At 38.8% G+C, this 19669-nt stretch overlaps 1 protein-coding gene across 11 annotated transcripts in view; it reads left to right on the forward strand.

The window, feature by feature from the left end:
- ppfia1 (PTPRF interacting protein alpha 1) overlaps window positions 1–19669 on the forward strand; it is a 57776-nt gene that overhangs the window by 28726 nt on the left and 9381 nt on the right. For 6 of the 11 annotated variants that reach the window (XM_077586566.1, XM_077586592.1, XM_077586599.1 and 3 more), the window contains exons 15-24: window positions 2163–2386; window positions 2470–2701; window positions 8749–8778; window positions 12365–12489; window positions 12578–12750; window positions 13877–13970; window positions 17622–17703; window positions 18727–18927; window positions 19124–19186; window positions 19581–19607. In XM_077586566.1, the coding sequence (XP_077442692.1) occupies window positions 2163–2386; window positions 2470–2701; window positions 8749–8778; window positions 12365–12489; window positions 12578–12750; window positions 13877–13970; window positions 17622–17703; window positions 18727–18927; window positions 19124–19186; window positions 19581–19607 (1251 nt within the window). The remainder of the gene's footprint in view (window positions 1–2162; window positions 2387–2469; window positions 2702–8748; window positions 8779–12364; window positions 12490–12577; window positions 12751–13876; window positions 13971–17621; window positions 17704–18726; window positions 18928–19123; window positions 19187–19580; window positions 19608–19669) is intronic. The other 5 variants (XM_077586644.1, XM_077586634.1, XM_077586608.1 and 2 more) reach the window with 4 other exon arrangements.

Consider the following 19669-nt stretch of genomic DNA (forward strand, 5'->3'; position numbering starts at 1 on the left):
ACAACGCGCATGCGCGGGCAAAAAGAGGGCTTTCTGGCAAATGAAGTATACTCGTGCACACAACACCCATAGGCAATGGCAACCTTTCTCAGAATAAAACTTCATTACCCACAATCAATACGTGGGTAAGCTCAACTATTGTATTTCCTGTTATTCTTTCTAAGGAAAGAAGCTCCCGCGATCGTTCTTTAAAGACTATTTCTCGTTGGCAAGTGGTCGTGCGTTATCCTATTGTGAGGACATTTGTGTGCATCATTTTGGGAATATTTTGAAGGCAATACAACAGCAAACAGTCCATCGATAGCGAACGTGAGGGTGGAGGCGTGGCAAACCGCCAACCCGGAAAACGAAGGTAACAAAAGATTACAACAAAATTAGAATACAGTTTTGTGTAAAGTTACATTAAACGTATGTTTGAGTGTCTGTATATATTAATCCAAGTCAATTTAAATTTGTTTGTTCCGTTTACGAGTGCGTTGTCATGGAAAAAAACGATTTAATTTGTTTTCCATTCATTTCAATGGAAAACGTCCGCTCGAATTACGAGAATCTCGTCATACGATCTCAGTCTCGGAACGGATTACGATCTTATGTCGAGGTACCACTGTACTACAAAAATACAACTATACAAGCGCAGTTCTCATGAAGTGTATTCATCAAATACTAGTTATAAGCATATGAAAAAACTAATGTATTATCTAAATATAATCCTTACATTAACAAAAAGCAAAAATTATTCATCTTCGCTTGATATATAAAAAAAATAAAAACCGGTTTAATGGGAGTTTTAGTCCAAGTCTTTGAAGGGGAACCCGCTTTCAAGCGGAGTGTAGCTTCGCGTTCAGGATGAAACAGTTTGTGAAGGCTTTTGTGATCCAGTTTTTCCAGTTGCTCATCCAGTAGACGAGTGTTTCCCAACCATTGTGCCGTTAGAGATGGTCAGGTGTGCCGTGGGAAATTACAAGTCATACATTGTAATGTTCTGAGAGAAAAATCCTAATATTATGAGAATAAAGATTAAAGTCTTTTTGTTGCTTATGTTCTGTAACGTCAACCGGAAGTTGTTTGGCTTCATGGGCTTCAACTTTTGTTGACGTTTAGTGTGAGCACAAAACTGCTCTCTGCGAATTGTTAGGAGATTTAATTAATATTGAGAGTAAAAACGTCGTATTGTTACGAGATTTAAGTCATTTTCTTGATTTTACATTCATTGAACCAGAGGTTTTTTTGTTTTGTTTCAGTGGCATCAAATTTCGGCGACATGCTTCTGTGTGAGCACAACATTGCTTTTCACGAGATTTCAGTAAGATTGGGAGTAAAAGTCATATAATTATGAGATTTAAAACGTTACATGACTTACTATTACGTCACTTGAGTTGTTCAGGGTTCCCACACATCAACTTGAGTGCCATTATATTGATGTGAAAAATTAGATTTTGGAATAATTTGGGGGATTTATTTGATTCATACTGATAAAACTTTGATGAGAATGACTTTATATTGTTAATTTAGGGGATATAGATTTAAATTAGAAGATTTTTAGCTCGTACTGTGCCTTGAGATTTTTTCAATGCAAAAAGTGTGCCGCAGGTTGGGAAACACTGCAGTAGACAGGCAGTAAGGCTTTCTTCTTAGTTGTATTATGTTCATTTTTTTCTTGTGCCCGTGTCTACCTTATCCGCAATATTTGAGGGATTACTGTACTCGCCTGACTAAGCGTGGGATCGAAACATGTCAGGCTCACTCGCGGCACTGGAACGAGGCTGATGTTCATCTTCATTGCCCTCGTCACCTTTATAATTCATGTGTATAAAAATATCTGCAGTTGGACATGGGCGTGGGATGAAAAAATATTAAATAGAATTTTCTGATACCTGCAGAAACTGTAATTTTTAAATTTTTTGATTTCATAAAGTTATGATTAACCATTTTTCTCCCTCTAAAATTTGGTTCAGTCAGTTGTAGGATTTGTGTTTGAAAATCTGTTTTGTCTCTTTCTATTTGCTTCCACCTTTGGATATCAGCGTCATGTAAGTTACCATGAATTAACAAAACACAGGGACGTGATGCCCACTTCTGTAATTCATCTCTGACTAAACATTGATCCATGTGACATGTATATCTTCTCTGGCTTTCTTGTTTTATGTGTTCATTTAACTCAGGTGCAGACCCTTAATGAACAGGAGTGGGAACGTGTTCAACAGGCTAATGTGCTTGCCAATGTGGCCCAGGCTTTTGAGAGCGATATGGATGCCTCAGACCTGGAGGACGATGGAGAGACTCTCTTCAATTCCGTTGACCTTCTTTCCCCTGGTGGTCAGGCGGATGCTCAGACTCTGGCATTAATGCTGCAGGAGCAACTCGATGCTATCAACAATGAAATTAGGTACTACAGCTAACAAGGCAGAAAATCATGATAAACATTGTGTAATATAGCGTAACACACAATTCCTTACCATGTACCGATAGAATGATTCAAGAAGAGAAGGAAAACACTGCCATCCGGGCTGAGGAAATTGAGTGCAGAGTGGGTAGTGGTGACAACCTTGGAGGCCGCTTTCTCTCCATGAGCTCTATACCACCATCACTCTGTGCAAGTTCTCCTATTGGTAGCTCTCCTCCAGGTTCTGGTCACTCAACCCCAAGACGTATTCCTCACAGCCCCCACAGAGAATTAGACCGCATGGGTGTCATGACTTTGGTAAGACTTTATTACTACATTTTCTTTTTTGCATATTTTAGGCACATTTCCTTTTGCAGAGTTCCCACATGGGTATTAAAAAGTCATGCATCTTTCTTGAAAAGGCAGCTAATTTCCGTATTTTCCGCACTATAAGGCGCACTGCATTATAGGGCGCACCTTCAATGAATAAGACATTTCAATTTTTTTTCCATATAGGGTGCAGCGCACCGCATTATACGGCTCTACAGTAGAGGCTGGGGTTACGTCCTTCAGTGTCTGAATTGAACAGCTGAACGAACGCGCCAGGCTCCGTCTCATCAAAGTCGTCATTAATCGAGTCTGTGTCACTTTGGTTGTCTGGCAACTGAGTGACAATTCTTGCCTTCCTGAAAGCTCGAACCACAGTTGAAACTGATTTATCAGCCCAGGCATTTACGATCCACTGGGAGATATAGATGCGTATTTCGTCCGGTACTGTCTTCTACGGGGGAAATGGACTAGGCGGCTGCTGGCCGTAGTTGCGAGACCTGTTGTGGCTCAATATTGATCCATACATAATATATAGTTCGCAGTATAGCTTTGAATGCTCTGTTGACACCAATCTAGCGGCTGGAGTTCTTTTGTCAATCCACCCGGAAGGACAGCGAGAACCGAATGAGTGTGCTCGCCGTCATACCGGGTGGATTTCACAAAAGAACTATATATCCCAGCTTGCACCCCGCATGGGGGAAAACGGTGTCGCCGGCTGCTTATCGTAGTTGCGATACCTGTTGCGGATCAATATTGATCCATATATAAGGGACACCGACCGAAAGGATTATAAGGCACATACTCCGCTTTTGAAAAAAATCAAAGGCTTTTTTTAGGTGCACCTTTATAGTGTGGAAAATAAAGTACATCTGGTAGGTCTTAAAACCTTAAGTTTGAAATTACATTGTAAGTCTGCACAAACTAAGAATCACATTTTAACACCTAAAAAAATGTTAGCATATCTAAATCCATTGTTAATGATAATGATATCACCCTAAAGAATCAATGTGACAGTGGTACTGCAAAACGTTTAATGGTACAGTAATACCTTGACATACGAGTTTTTTTTCAGAGGGTTGGAACGAATTAATTGGTTTTTAGTTCATTTCTATGGGAAAGGTTGATTTGAGATGCGAGTAAATCGACATACGAGATCAGTCGCAAAATCCATTGCTGTCCAAAAAGAATATAAAGGGTCGTCTTACATTTTCCAATAAAACATCTTGATGATCCTCCACACTTTTGGAAGAACATACTGTGAGTGGACTGATGCGTCAAAAGTTGAACTTATTGGAAGGTGTGCAGCCCGTTACATTTGGCAAAAAAATGGCACAGCATTCCATCAAAAGAACATTATATCAACATGGTGGTGGCAGTGTGATGGTCTGGGGCTGCTTTGCTACCTCACGACCAGGACGACCTGCTGTAATTGATGGAAGAACAAATTTTGCTTTCTACCAGCAAATTTTGAAGGAGAACGTCCGGCCCTCAGTTAGAGCGTTCAAACTTCAGCGCTCTGGGGTTAGGGTTAGGGGCATGACAACGATCCAAAGCACACCAGCAGGTCCACCTCTGAATGGCTCAAAACAACAAAGTTAAAGTTTTGGGTTGGCCAAGTCAAAATCTGGATTTAGATCCTATTGAAATGCTGTGGTGTGATCACAGAGGGCCAGACAAGTTTGTTATTTTTATGCCGTGGTAAATTAAATCATCATTTAGAAACTGCATTTTCTATTTCCTTGGGTTGTCTGTGTCATACTAAAATTGGTTTTATGATCTTAAACCTTTGTGTGATAAATATACAAAAAACACAGAAATCAGGTATGGGGCATATACTTTTTCACGGCACTGTATATACATTAGAGGTAAGATCTTCAACCCGAACCCAACCCGACCTTTGAGTCGGGTCGGGCTTCTCTCTCGCTGAAAAAAAAGTACACTAAAACGATGTGTGGTTTCTCACTGACTTTAAAAAAAATAAATACATGTTAATAAAAATGTATACTAAAACGATGTGTGGATACTAAACTAAGGAATGCTTGTTATAAAATAAACAATTTGGAATTTTGGATAAAAACAGAGAAGGGGCTGTAATGTAATTGCAGCCACAGAGCCAGAGCATGCTCTGCGCACGTCACGTGAACACCACAAGAGGTTAAGGATAAACTAAAGACAGGAGAACTGAAAAGAGAAACGCACTGGTACCGGTAAGAGTAAATTTTGGAAACGTTTCAAATTGATAGTTGAGTATGCTAGGGAAATTGCGTTGGCTTCGCTGAATGTAGTCAATGTGGCGCTTTGCTCTCATACGAGAGCAAAAAGACTGGTACCTCGACGCTGAGCAGGCATTTAAACAGAGTTGAAATTGTCAAACATCTATTATCATATAAAAGATGTTGATGTTTATACAGTCTTGTTTAACTTAGATTTTGTTACAAAAGACAGGCTGTTATCATAAATCACCACTCCGACTCGGGTCGGGAGTCCCGAGTCCTCACAAATAAAATATGAAATTTCGGGTTTGCTTCGGGGTCTGGCTTGCAAATCAAGTTAATTGCTCGGGACGGGCCGGGCTAAAAATTAATACCCGCGGGGTATAAGACTGACTCCTAACCTGTAGGTGTGCACCTCCTAAGTGATATGTACGAAGAATGAGTTTAAACAAATCATTCAGATTTTTCAAAAATATATTGATTAAACAAAGTAATATTAACATGCCAAGCTGCGTCCTGATCATTCAAATGCAGCGGCCTGTCACTTGGAAGCCAGAAACCACAAGTGCCACCCGTCTTTTTGGAAAAAGTCTGAAACATATACAGTGGAAGAAGTCTGAAACAACTATTTACGAAATTAATTGTTTTCAAAACTACCAATTAAACCCTTTAAAAATGTGTCCCAATTTTTATGAAAGATGTGAGAAAAACGAAAATAAGTGAAAATAATACAATTACCTTATTTTCCCGACTATATGGCGCATCGTAATTTTAGCCGCAGTGTCAGTAACGAGTGCTATTTCTGTATTTTAAACACACAACGGATGCACCGTTTTTTTAGACGCATATATGTTCTATATTATAAATGAATATCTAACCGCAATAGCGCTGGCTACCGGAAGCAGCCCCAGACTCTTTTTCCGGTTTCCGGTGCGCAGTGACTGCTGGGATATATATGCACGCTACACCCACACGCTAAAAACATGTTTTTAAAAAGGGAACGGAAGCAAAACTGAGTTCGGTTGTACTTTATTTAGCCATTTTACAACTTACTCACGTCATCATCACCCACAAATCCATCAAAGTCCTAATTTTCTGTGTCTGAATTGAACAATTGTCCAAATTAGTCATCGAAAACGCTGAGTTTTATACGTTCGTCCAGGCGGCCACAATCCATTCGCCAATAGTAGCTAGCTGGTAGCTAGCGTAACTTTTCCAACGGTGCTTTCCATGCTTTGTCAAGCTGTATTGATGTCGATGTATACAGGCCACAATCAATTCGCAAATAGTAGCTAGCTGGTAGCTAGCTTAACTTTTCCAACGGTGCTTTCCATGCTTTGTCAAGCTGTATTGATGTTGATGTATACAGGCCACAATCCATTCGTAAATAGTAGCTAGCGTAACTTTTCCAACGGTGCTTTCCATGCTTTGTCAAGCTGTATTGATGTCGATGTATACAGGCCACAATCCATTCGTAAATAGTAGCTAGCGTAACTTTTCCAACGGTGCTTTCCATGCTTTGTCAAGCTGTATTGATGTCGATGAATACAGGCCACAATCCCATTCATAAATAGTAGCTAGCTGGTAGCTAGCGTAACTTTTCCAACGGTGCTTTCCATGCTTTGTCAAGCTGTATTGATGTCGATGTATACAGGCCACAATCCATTCGTAAATAGTAGCTAGCGTTACTTTTCCAACGGTGCTTTCCATGGTTTGTCAAGCTGTATTGATGTCGATGTATACAGGCCACAATCCATTCGCAAATAGTAGCTAGCTGGTAGATAGCGTAACTTTTCCAACAGTGCTTTCCATGCTTTGTCAAGCTGTATTGATGTCGATGTATACAGGCCACAATCCATTGGGTGTATTGACAAAAGAACTACTACATATCCTAGCAGTCACTGCGCAGTACTTTGTCTACGGGAAAATAGTAGAGTCGGTGTACCCTATGAACTGATTCATTTTATTTTATCGTGATAACAATTTTAGTATTGGTCCATATATAAAGCGCACTGGATTATTAGGCGCCCTGTCTATTTTGGAGAAAATTTAAGACTTATGTGCGCCTTATAGTCGTGAAAATACGGTATTTAATAACAACACCATGTGCTCGTTTTCTCTTCTGGGGGATTTGAAGATAAACAGAGACAACAAAGATAACAGAGTCTCGGGGTGCGTTCAGACACAGCAGAGGTGTTAATGAAAGTACACATGACTCGACTTCTGACTCCAGTATTTATCTTCTTTCTAGCAGGCAAAAGGGCTTTAATTTGAATAGCAGGCAAAAGTGGGCTTTAATTTGAATAGCAGGCAAGAGTGGGCTTTAATTTGAATATTAGTTTGCAAGTTTCCGTTTAGAAGGAACTTCCAAACATGGAGTTGTTCTCTATGCCGAGCTAATCTTGGCAATTATCATTCGGGTGCTTGAGAATAATGTTAGGATCCTTCTCATGGTATATGGCCCGACCAAGGCCAGAGTGGGCATGCCAAGGAGTCATCGCTTTTAATGCTTCCTTCTGCTTCAATATTGTAGCGATGGTAGGTGAATTACGGTTATATTGCCTTGCAATATCACTCATGGGTGGATAATAATAGCGCAATGCCACCGCAACAGTTTCAAAATAAAAATAATTAATACAGGAAATGTTTTTTAACATTGAGAGATTTCGAAACTTGGATATTGCTTTTGTGTATTGGAACAGTAATTTGCATATCAAAGGGCTTCGTAACCTGAAATTGGTATATAAAATTATTCGCTAGAGGTACCACTGTATATTGATAATTGCATTATAAAGCACAGTAGACGTAGTCATAGTAGTGGTTGGAGGTTTTTGCATTTTGCATCCACAAGATGAAGCCGCCCTAAAAAGAAATTCATACCATGATAAATCAACATTGATACATTTATATGGTGCACTGTCAGATTTTGAGCTAATTTTTTGGGTGCGCCTTATACTGCGGAAAATACGATAGTCCACTTTGTTCTAAAGGCTAAGGTTTCAAACAAAAGAAAAAAGTAGCAAATTATAGTCTACTTTTATAGTTTGCACTCTGCGTTACAGCATTGTAAAACCCTATGTTTTGAAAAAAAAATAAAAACATAATAATTGACTTATCCTCAAGTTAATCACAAATCTAACTTTTGGCAGGTTCGCACGCTTTCATTGTTTTATTCAAACCCGTAAGTAAGTGATCACTCGTGACCTCTTATACATTTCAAGATGACCAGATAAATGCTTTTATGTTATAGTTATTTGTCGTAATCAAGAGACATCATAGAAACGCAATGTTTGTTTGATCATATTTACGCTCACTCCTCAATTTCCTCTTCCTGTTTCTCTTTGAGTCCCCACTAATCTCTTTTCTGCCCCCGCCTTACAATGTGAGTTAAGAAAAAGAAATGATTTATTCAGTATTTTGTATCATGTTAAAAAAAAACCGACAATTATGGAAGAAAGACTAGCATACTACATACATATGTATTTACCTTGTACTGTATATAACAAAATGTAGCCAGCTCGACATTTATCTCTCTTTTTAAAGTTTGAGCCCATTATCCTCAAAGTGCAGTAAAAAAAAATCTTCGTTACATCTTTACAAATGATATGACTCTCTGTAACTTACAAGTTTGTTGTTTGCTGTGCTACTGTTCTGTACTCACTTGTGCTGGGTGACTGCGTCGAGTTTTTGCTTTTCAACAAAAAGACTAAATGGTAAATACCCATGAGGTTTTCCTCATTGGTTTTTTGCATGGTTTGATTCCACTGCTGTTCTGGCTTATTTCCACTAACTACTTTTTTCTTTTTTTCTACCATGCTTCAGCCTAGTGACCTGCGCAAGCACCGCAGGAAGGTAAACTAGATGCCTACTCTCCATTAGTATCATGACTCCACTCTTACAACCATAGAATTTTGATCTCTAGTTTCTCCCATTTGACTTCAGTGATGTACGAAGGACCACTGGGTGTTTGCGTTTCGGTTTGCAAATTCACTCAGGTGGACTTTTGCCACTTTAATCATCCCCAAAAAATATCAACTGTGTTCCTGAATGAATTATTTTGTTTGATTATTTTTTTGGGTGTGTGTGTACTCTGCAATAAGGCATAACATACAATATGTAGACACAGATATCAGCATTAAAACTTTTTACTTGCTTTTGTTTACATGTTTTGTCAAGTCTCAGGCATGCATGCATAAAAAAAGAACGTTTTAAAATAATCTCATTTCATTTTCCTTTATCCTTAAAAAAATAAAATAGTTTAGAAATTACCAGTCCACTGACTATAATTATTTTTGGGAAGAACAATAATACTTATGTATGATATTTTGTTAGTTTTACTTTGTTGTTTCATTTACGTTTTTATGTCGGCCCCAAATGCTCAACAATATTAACCCTCAAGTGCTATGATTATCCCACCCTACTCTGTCACTTGGAGACTTTAAAACTCCATGAAAAATAAACTATTGTTCACAGAGCGCTGCTGTAAATACTATTTTCAATTTTTGACACCAATAGACTACTAGAAAATATGTTTATCTATGCATATAAAAGAGCAGTAATGCTCTCAGGAAGGGAAGGCTTTATTTCTGTGTATTTTTAATTAACAAACTTTTAACATGCTTTTATTTTTTTATTTTCAAATGGTCGTCATGTTCTATATGTTAGATGCACTTACAGCGTGGTGATTTTCTCAATTACAGACGCTCCCCTACTTACGAACATAGGACTTACGAACGACGGTACATACGAACATGTCTGCAAATTGCGTTTATGTCGAAAAATGTTCGTAAGTTCGATTTTGTATTGCGCGCCTTTTTCCGAGTAGTGCTTCTTTCCGCCGCTAATACCGAAGCCTGGCGCTGTGAGCGCTCAGCTCACCCAGGATCCACCTTCCTCTGCCCAGTTCGTTGCAGTGCGTAAGTTGCGTAAGTGCGTGACGTATCTCCAGTGCGAAAAGAACCTTTTTCATTTAATCATGAAATATCTCGTGCAGCCATTATTCAATATGGTTGGTGAAAAGCGAAAGGCTTCTAGTGAGGGAGGTGCAAGGAAGAGGCAAGCCATTTCATTTGAAATGAGTGGCAATAATAACGAAGCTTGATGCGCGTGAGTGGTGACCGTTGCACGGGCATACAACTTGAATCGTTCGACCGTCAGTACCATTTATAAACAGAAAGATCGAGCCGCAGGACCCAAATATTGAACGTTGCACAAAGTTGGCAAATCAATATAATGATGCCATACAGTGCTACCGCATCATTTATGATGAAAAAAAGAAGAAAACTGCAATCGTCGTTAGATCGCTTCTTTCGGCCAGTTTCTAATACATAAATCTCTCTCTCTATACAGTACTGTACATATTCTCTCCATTTTATTAAATATTTTTTAGTACAAACCAATGTGTGTTACTTATACAAGCCTTAAACATACAAATGCACTTGTATAAACCTTCAATATACTTATATAGACCTTAAACATAAATTATAATACAAAATATAGCACTGAATCAACTTACAAACAAATTCAACTTATGAACAATCGCTCGGAACCTAACTCGTTCGTAAGTAGGGGAGCGTCTGTACTGCATTTTCTACACTAAGCTAGCATTCTAATGACAGTGTTTTAAACAGAATATAATGTATTTATTTTTTTTCAAGAATATTTCATTTGAATTGATGTTCATTCATATATATTGTCACGACCTTACTTTTTTTAATTTTTTTTTCTTGACATTATTGCATATTGGCAATAATTTATGAGAAGATATACTCAATGCAATATATCGCACTATAGAATGTTATTGCAACAGGTGTATTTTTTAACAGTTTCCTTCGCATTGCATAAAGGGGACAAACATTTGGCATCTCCCATGCTTGGCCCTGCACCAAAATTTGTGCGAGACCCTGGGCCAAGGAAACCTAACAGTTTCTGGCACTACAATAATTCTTCATTATTATCAGAAAGGTTGATGCAGTGGTACCTCCACTTACAAAATTAAGGGATCGTGTGTGTACAAGTTTTTCAACCTCGGCCCGCGGGCCATATACTGCCCGTTAGGATTTTTAATCCGGCCCGCCGCCAGTGTTGTCCAAATTATAGTAAAAATCAATGTTAGTCTACCATCAATGGCAGCCCGGGAATAGGCACTCTTGGGCGGGCATGGCAGTCCGGGAATAAGCACTCTTGGGCGGGCAGATGTAGCAGAACCGAGCCGTAAAATGACAGCAAACGGGTCAAATCCATCCTAAAACAGCATTTAATGATTAAATACAAATACTGGAGCTCTTTGGACATTAGAACCGAGCCCAGGGAAGTGAATTCCTCGGTAAAATGTCGCGATTATATCGCGATGGAGGCAAAAAAACGTCTATATACGTCCATTCGCCAAACGGCTCAAAATGCTCTCAAATTCGGTCAAATCCAGCCGAAAACAGCGTTTAATGATTAAATACAAATACTGGAGCTCTTTGGACATTAGAACCGAGCCCAGGGAAGTGAATTCCTCGGTAAAATGTTGCGATGATGTCACGATGGAGGCAAAAAAATGTCCATATGCGTCCATTCGCCAAACGGCTCAAAATGCTCTCAAATTCGGTCAAATCCAGCTGAAAACAGAGTTTAATGAATAAATACAAATACTAGTATTTGTATTTAATCATTAAACTAACAAATACTAGTATTTGTATTTAATCATTAAATGCTGTTTGAACGAACGTTCATTCGGCGACCTGTCCGTCTGTCAAATGTCCGTCGGCGAAACGTCTTTAGGCGAATCATCCGGTCACGACATCATCATTGCTCGCTATGGGCACACCAGTATCACACCTGCCACAAGCAGGTGCATGTCAATGTTCCCCCTAATTTTTCATGTAAAACATGCTGTAAAACACGAAAAACATAAGTGGACAGAGCTACTGCCACTGGCCGCCGCTTAAACGGCGCCATCATGGGGAAAGGGGTAAAAAAAAAAAAAAAAAATCCAATTTTTTTTATTACTGCGCGCCATATGATTGCTGCTGCGCAGAGAAGACGAGAGTAGTGCGCAATTGCGCACGCGCGCAGCTTAGAGGGAACATTGGCTCCTACCCCCTTTAATAATGGGTGTCCACTGTATACATTTATGGTTCAATATGTTCTCTTCCAACTGATATCAGGAAAATAAGTATCATAATATTTCCAAATTAAAGTTACTTATTTGTGTATTTCAAGTCAATATCCTAATATTTCAATGAAATGATGAATTTTACATTAGTAACAGCACTTATCAGGACCCATTCACCTGTAGTATACAAATGTGATATTTATTCAACTTTTAGATATCGATATTGTTTCAATGTTATTAATCTGACAACAATTCTGATTAAGTTTCATTGAAATAATTTATTTTTCCTCGATTGCCTTATTTAAATTGTGTGTTCTTTCATTTGTTTTGTTTCAGTCTGCACAGGATGACAAAACCATTATCCAGTGCGAGATATCACCCCCCACCACTCCACGCTCAATGCGCCTAAACAGGGAAGTGGGTCTTGCTTCCAGCCATGAGGATATAAGAGACATCCGAGGGTCCGCCTTCTCTTTGCCACTTTGAAATATTTTACACTTGCAATTGAATGTTGAATCATGGAATAATTTGTCATGTATCAATTTACAGTCTGAGTGGCATGCAAGATGGTCAAAATAGCAACCCAAGCAGCAGTAACAGCAGCCAGGACTCTCTCAACAAAGCAGCCAAGAAGAAGAGCATAAAGTCATCCATTGGACGTCTTTTTGGGAAGAAGGAGAAAGGTCGGCCTAGCGTTCCTGGAAAGGATTCTCCTAGCCAAGGTAAGATAAAATTGTTGTTCTCAGTGTATTTCCTGGGTAAGCTGAAGGTCCCGCAACCTGACCTTGGATAAGTGGGAGAAAATGAATTAATGAAATAGTACTGGGATTCAAAATGTCAAACAGTGGCCATTTTTGCCTACTTCAGGTGAATATTGGCTATTTAGGGCTTTTTTTCTCCACCATTCGAGACCATGCTCCCAAAATACCACTTAAAACAAAAAGGATTAATGACGGAAAGACATTTACTTCTCTAAGAAAAAAGTAATAAAAGAAATTCGAACTGCAAAATTTCTTTATAAACATAATTAGCACCACGAAAGGGGACACTTAAGAGATCTGGAAAAATATTTAAAAAATAATTAAAATAAATAAATATTTCAAAGCACAAACAAATAACATAACAATCCATGAGACATAGTTACAACTTTAACCCCAGGGGTCAGTGCTAGGCCCACTGCTCTTCAGTCTTTACATGAATGATCTGCCTAGCTGTTGTCCTTCAATTGTCACCTGCCAAATGTATGCCGATTATGCCGTTCTATATGTCCACGCAAAAGACAAAAAGAATGCTTCACAAATCATACACTGCTTTTTTAAAAATTTTAAATACCCAGATCCCGCTTTGCTTTCAAGAACACAAAAGGCCATATGACGAATGGTTCTGTTATCTTTCCCATTCCATGTCAGAGGCATTACACTTTTCAAGTCATAAACGCTGTGTGTTTTTTTTGCTGATATGGGACTGTTTCACTGCTGTTGAATAGTTGGAAGATTTCTTTAATGACGTGACACACAATAACTTTATATTTCCGATAAGATGCACTAAATTGTTAACATTTATTAAGAATAAAAACATCAGGCATGAACAGATGGGGTGAAAATGTTAATTACTGCCGCTTTGGTGCCAGTGCTTAAACCTCAATGCTACTGAGTGGCATATCTCACCCTGACCTCAGGGTTTATAGAAGTTAGAAATCCATAACCCCCCCCAAACAAGGTAGTATATGTATATAGACCTTTTTCATCCTGATGGGGGATACAAAATCCTCTAGCCCTGCTACATGTGCATAAAGCTTTAATTAACATATAATCCTTAGTGCTATCAAATGTTTTCTTTTGTTCTTAGCTGGTACTCCTGAAGCAGAGAGCTCATCTAAGGATGGTTTAGGAATGGGCACCCTGGGAGGCCCTGTGGAAAAGAACAGAAAACTGCAGAAGAAGTAGGTGTCAAAGACTCTTAAATTCACTAGCCATGTTCATTGTGTTCATTTAAGACTTTCAAGCTTGTGCTCATGAGTCATTGCAACTACACACCTTAACAAACCTTGCCCACCTGGTTCCTAGTTACTCCTATCATCAGTTTATCATTACAGTAATCTCTCGAATATCGAGGTTAATGCAGACCAAACATGGCCGCGATAAACGAAAAACCACGAAGTAGGATCACCCGGATTTTAACTACCATAAAACATGTTTTCGTGCCTATACAGAAATACATATACAGTCATACCTCTACTTATGAACTTTTTCGTAATTTGAAAATTTCGTATGTAGAGCAGTATTTTTTATCTAAATTGTCTAATCCGTTCCACGGTCCTCACACAACTACCCACTAAACCCTTTAAAATTGGTCAGTTTCCCAATTTTGTATGAAAGATTTGAGGAAACACAAAAATGAGAGAAAATTATAAGAAAATTATTTATTAATGTATTAAAAGCATACAAAATCTATCCTTGTTGAAACGCATTGAAACAAGACGAACGGTATGCAACAAAAAGGTAGCACACAACCACTGTGTACTCTTGTTTTGGGTGGATGTGTGTGTGTGTTTGCTTTTCTCCTATTGTGTCCCTCCGGGAGCCGCGGAGCAAGTTAAACCCCGTGGCTCCAGGACACAAGAGGAAAAAAATCAAACACACACACACATCCACCCAAAACCCTAACAAGACATTGACAACCACACGAACACATAAGCAGACGTCTTATAAACGCAAAATTAAGAATTCAAACAACAACATTAATCAACAACAAACATTACAGTTTTATGATTTATTTGGAATTTAATTTTTCGCCCGTTTTATTAGCCGCTACCCATTCTTACCTGTTTGGATTTCACTTGCCATTCTGCCGTTGCTGGTTGACGGACGTTTTGAAAAAAAAAAAAACCTATCCTTTAAAGACTTTTAATAATATTTCTATAATGCAACAGACAAATGTCGAAGTGGGCGGTCGCACGACTCGTGAACACTTTTTGGATGTGTTTTTTTTTCTACGAAGACAGAAAGTTCATGAGATATCTCCAGCATTTCTTTGATTTTTGCTGTTGCAATCCTCGCTGCTTCCTCCTCGTCTGCCATCTCGTTTTATTCCCCGTATTGTTGAGTTTTCCATTAACTCTAGAGCAGGGGTGTCAAACTCATTTGGCATCGTGGGCCACATACGGCCTAGGGAGATGTCAAGTGGGCCGGACCATTAAAATTATACCATGCTCTGCTATAAATAACCAAAATATCATGTCTTTCCTTTGATTTGGTGTAATGAAGCACAAGAACATTAGGAAAATATTGAAATTTAATGAACTATCCTTTTACAAAACATTTCATGAAACACCTCATATTTCCTTAGACAAATGTGCAATTTACTTTTATCATTCACAAAAATGCATTGCAACTGATCCCACTGATTGTACAAAGGCACAAAACTTTAATTGGTACTGAAAAATATAGTAATGCACTTTAAGATTAAATGAGACTTTTAAAGAAAGGAATTTTTAAACCACTTACACATACGCAAATAAAATCTAAATGTAATCCCTGCGTGCACCTTACAAACTAAGGAGAGTGATTTTAAATGTGTAATGAAGAAAGTGTCTGTCTCAGTGATGCGGCTTGTATTCTACTCTGATGGAAAGAGTGCGTCCCTTAGCGGATAATCCATGAATTGGAGCGAATTAAAAATATTAATTCCATGTCTTTTATGCATTTTTTCCACCTCCAAATTATCCTGCGGGCCTGATCGAACCTCCTTGGGGGCCGGTTCCGGCCCGCGGGCCGTATGTTTGACACCCCTGCTCTAGAGAGTTTGTCTTGAGAATCTCCCCCTGATGCGCTCTGCCGTCCAATTCGCCGACAAAGTTTTATTTTCAAATACGTGCCATGGCGTAAGATCACACGGGGCTCGTATTTCTGATTAAAAAATCCACCCTCACAGCGGCTCCCAGCCGCTCAGAAAGCTCTAATTTGGCCACCGCCCACTGCCCGCCATTTTTTTCTTTAGTGCTTAGTCCTTGTCTTCCGCCATTTTCCTAGTAGCAGGCGGAAGACAGGGGAGTCCGCTAGTGAGTGGATTTTCACATTATTAGGAACTTTTTTTCCCCAGAAAAAAATCTGTGATTAATTGAAGCCGCGAAGTCAAGGATACAGTATATGCCTTTTTTTCCACACAATCTTTTCCATTGAATTCAACGTCCACATCCATATATTATTCTTTTCATTTCCCTTTCTTTTTTTTAAGTATTAAGATTTAGTTTCAAGCAGCTCAGCCTTAGATAACTTTTAATGATTATTAATTCATGATTTTATTTTTTTTGTCACCAATCTTATTGTTTTTTTTATTTTTTTATTATTACCTCTTCTCATTCTCTTTGTAGTCCAAAGACTGGGTAAGTTTATTCATAATTGCTCGTATTTTGTCTTCTAAACTTGGGGTCCTTATTGCTGGTGTCCTTCTGAATGTCACTTTTCCGTATTGCTCTTACCTAACGTGAATGTGAATGCCGTTTTTGACTACAGTATTTTGCTCTAAAGCATGACATTCTACGCTAGGGGAAATGGTTACTATGATGTATACATGCAACAGAATGCGCTATCATAAGGAGCTGACTTATGGTGGCAGAGCACTCTTAGCACATCAGCCTTACAGTTCTGAGATTCTAGGTTCAATCCCAGTCTCCGGCCTTCCCGTGTGGAGTTTGCATGTTCTTCCTATGCCTGTGTGGGGTTTTTTCCCCTGCATATTTCAGTTTCCTCCCGTATCCCAAAAACATACATGACAGGCTTATTGAGCAGTCCAAATTATCCTAGGTACGAGTGTTTGTGTGAATGGTTTTTCATTCTATTAGTGTCCTGAGATTGGCTGGCAACTGGTTCAGGGTGTTCTTCGCCTACTGTCCATACTTTGTTGCGATAGGCTCCAGGAACTTACAACCTTTTTGAGGATAAAGGCTCAGAAGATGAATGAATATATGAATTAGATGCTGAGTTTTTCCTTAGTTGGAAATTGACCATTATTTTTCCTAGATTTTACTCTTTTTGATCGTGCGTAATGATGAACAGCCCCATGTTGTGGACGACAGTAATAGTTTTCTACTTCAATTGAGTGAAATTCCTGTGTGCTTTGATAAACTCTCATATCTGGCAATATTTGACAAGATCCATCCCCAAATCGTTTTTTTTTTTTTCTCTATAAAATGAATACTTAATAGCATAATGGTCATTGTAAAATATTTTTTCATTCCTTCAATTCTTCTCAACAATTTGAATTACACTGACTGAGATTAAACCTCAAGTTAACAGTGCCTAACTACCATTTAGATCCACATGCTTAACTGAGATCCATCCCTTCTGCATAGTAAGCTACTGCTTAAAAGTTGTTGACACAGTTCAGGTCTTCAAAAGCATTGCTGATTTTTATTTTTCCAGATGAGAATGTTTGTTTCTTTGCACTGCTCATCTCTCCTTCATTTTGCCTGCTATAATGCTGAATGTGTTTGTGGGAATGGGTCTTTTTGGTTATATTGAATTTATTTATTTATTTTTATTTATTTTAATTTAGTTATTCCTATTGTTTTAAATAACTATTTGCATATCAGGCATGAACTGTTAGAGGAGGCGCGCAGGCAGGGCCTGCCTTTTGCCCAGTGGGATGGACCAACTGTTGTCGTTTGGCTTGAGGTAAGGCATTTATGGGAAGACACATTATAGTTGTTAACTATATTTACAGTGCCTTGTGAAGATACTCGGCCCCCTTATATCTTTCGACCTTTTGCTACATTTCAGGCTTCAAACATAGATAGAAAGTAATTTTTTGTCTATAATCAACAAGTGGGACACAATCGTGAAGTGGAATATTTTAAACTTTTTCATAACTAATAAAAACTTGCAAAGTGGCGCGTGCAATAATTTTCCGTCCCCTTGCATTAATACTGTGCAGTGCCACCTTTTGCTACAATTGCCGCTGCAAGTTGCTTGGGGTGTGACTATCAGTTTTGCACATCGAGAGACTGAAGTTCTTGCCCATTCTTTCTTGCAAGACAGCTTGAGCTCAGTGAGGTTGGATGGTCAAAAAATTCAATTTTGTTTTCAACCTTCTTCCACATGTTTGGTGTCTCCCAGGTGGTTTGTGGCAAACTTTAAATGAGACTTTACTATACTTGTATAGTGACAATAAAAGCATTCAATTCAATTCTCCTGTACGTTGGTCTGGAACTAGCGTTTATGTTGCATCAGCGCCCCTCATTCTTTGTGGTGGTCAGGTGGTGTAATTGCAGTTTAAAATTATCGAATGTTTTTATTATTGTTGACGATAATTTTCGTTATCGTTTTATCGCCCAGCTCTACCTGAGACATTACAGAGCATGTGCATTTAAACGAAGACATGATTACCCACAGATCGATTCTTTTTATCATCATCACTGATGATCAGTCAACATTGGATCATTCCGAGATCCCCACTGAACTTCTGGCTTGAGTTTGGTGCATTGAATGAAAAGGGGGCAAATCAAAGTTTAAAATAGGCAATACATTTTGTTCCACCTCATGATCTTGTCCCACTTGTTGTTGATTCTTGACAAAAAGTTTTAATTTTATATCTTTGTTTGAAGCCTAAAATGCAGCAGAAATGTTCAAGGGGGCCGAATACTTTCGGAACGCACAGTACATTAAAGCAATGATGGCTTATCTTCTCCTTTTGTCCAGCTTTGGGTGGGCATGCCTGCTTGGTATGTAGCAGCCTGCCGTGCTAATGTAAAGAGTGGAGCCATTATGTCAGCACTTTCCGACACTGAAATCCAGAGGGAGATTGGCATCAGCAACCCCTTACATCGTCTGAAACTTCGTCTTGCCATCCAGGAAATCATGTCACTCACTAGTCCTTCTGCACCTCCCACCTCCAGAACGGTATTTTTCTTATTTGTTGTACATACACCATCTGACATTTCTTTAGCTCACTAAGCATGATACTCTCCTGATTAACATTTTTTCAAATTAACTTTTTGCTGTAACAATAAATGCTTCCTGATATTTTCTCCTGTCCTGCATCACTGTCTATTTTTCACACTTCACTCACTTGTGATTGGGCGTGTCAAATGTTTAGACCACGGGAAACGTTTGGGTCACACATGAAGAAATGGAAAGTTTGGCAGCTACACCACCCACGGTTAGTGTTTTCAGTTTGGCTTGACACTGTTTTATTCTGTCAGCTCTGGTAACTATTAGGTGTCACCAAGTGTGTTCCAAGTTGGCCAAATCTCACCATCTGGTAGATGATGATAATGTTTTTGCTTTGTTGTGATTTGCTCCTGTACTCAATTTGGGGAAAAAATAAGTTAGGATACTTGGAACAATGTCTTCTCCAAAAAGTGAAACACTTCATAGAATGTATATGTGGTGGGTGCTAGGGCTACAGTATGGTGTGTCGTGTGTATAGGAAGAAGAGTTGAGTCATTTTCACGTGAAGATTTTACTTGGAGCTTTTCTAACCCAGCATTTCAAACTCAATAACCCAGCCTTTCTTTTCTCTTCACAATGCTCACTAACTATGCTAACACCAGGACGACGACGAAAGTAGCTGGGCCCAGGTTTGAACAGATGCATGTCACTCTTTCAGTTGCTTCTCTAATAAACCTGTGTTGACTTAAAG

This window comes from Stigmatopora argus, chromosome 2, assembly GCF_051989625.1.
Source record: "Stigmatopora argus isolate UIUO_Sarg chromosome 2, RoL_Sarg_1.0, whole genome shotgun sequence".
Lineage (NCBI taxonomy): Eukaryota > Metazoa > Chordata > Actinopteri > Syngnathiformes > Syngnathidae > Stigmatopora > Stigmatopora argus.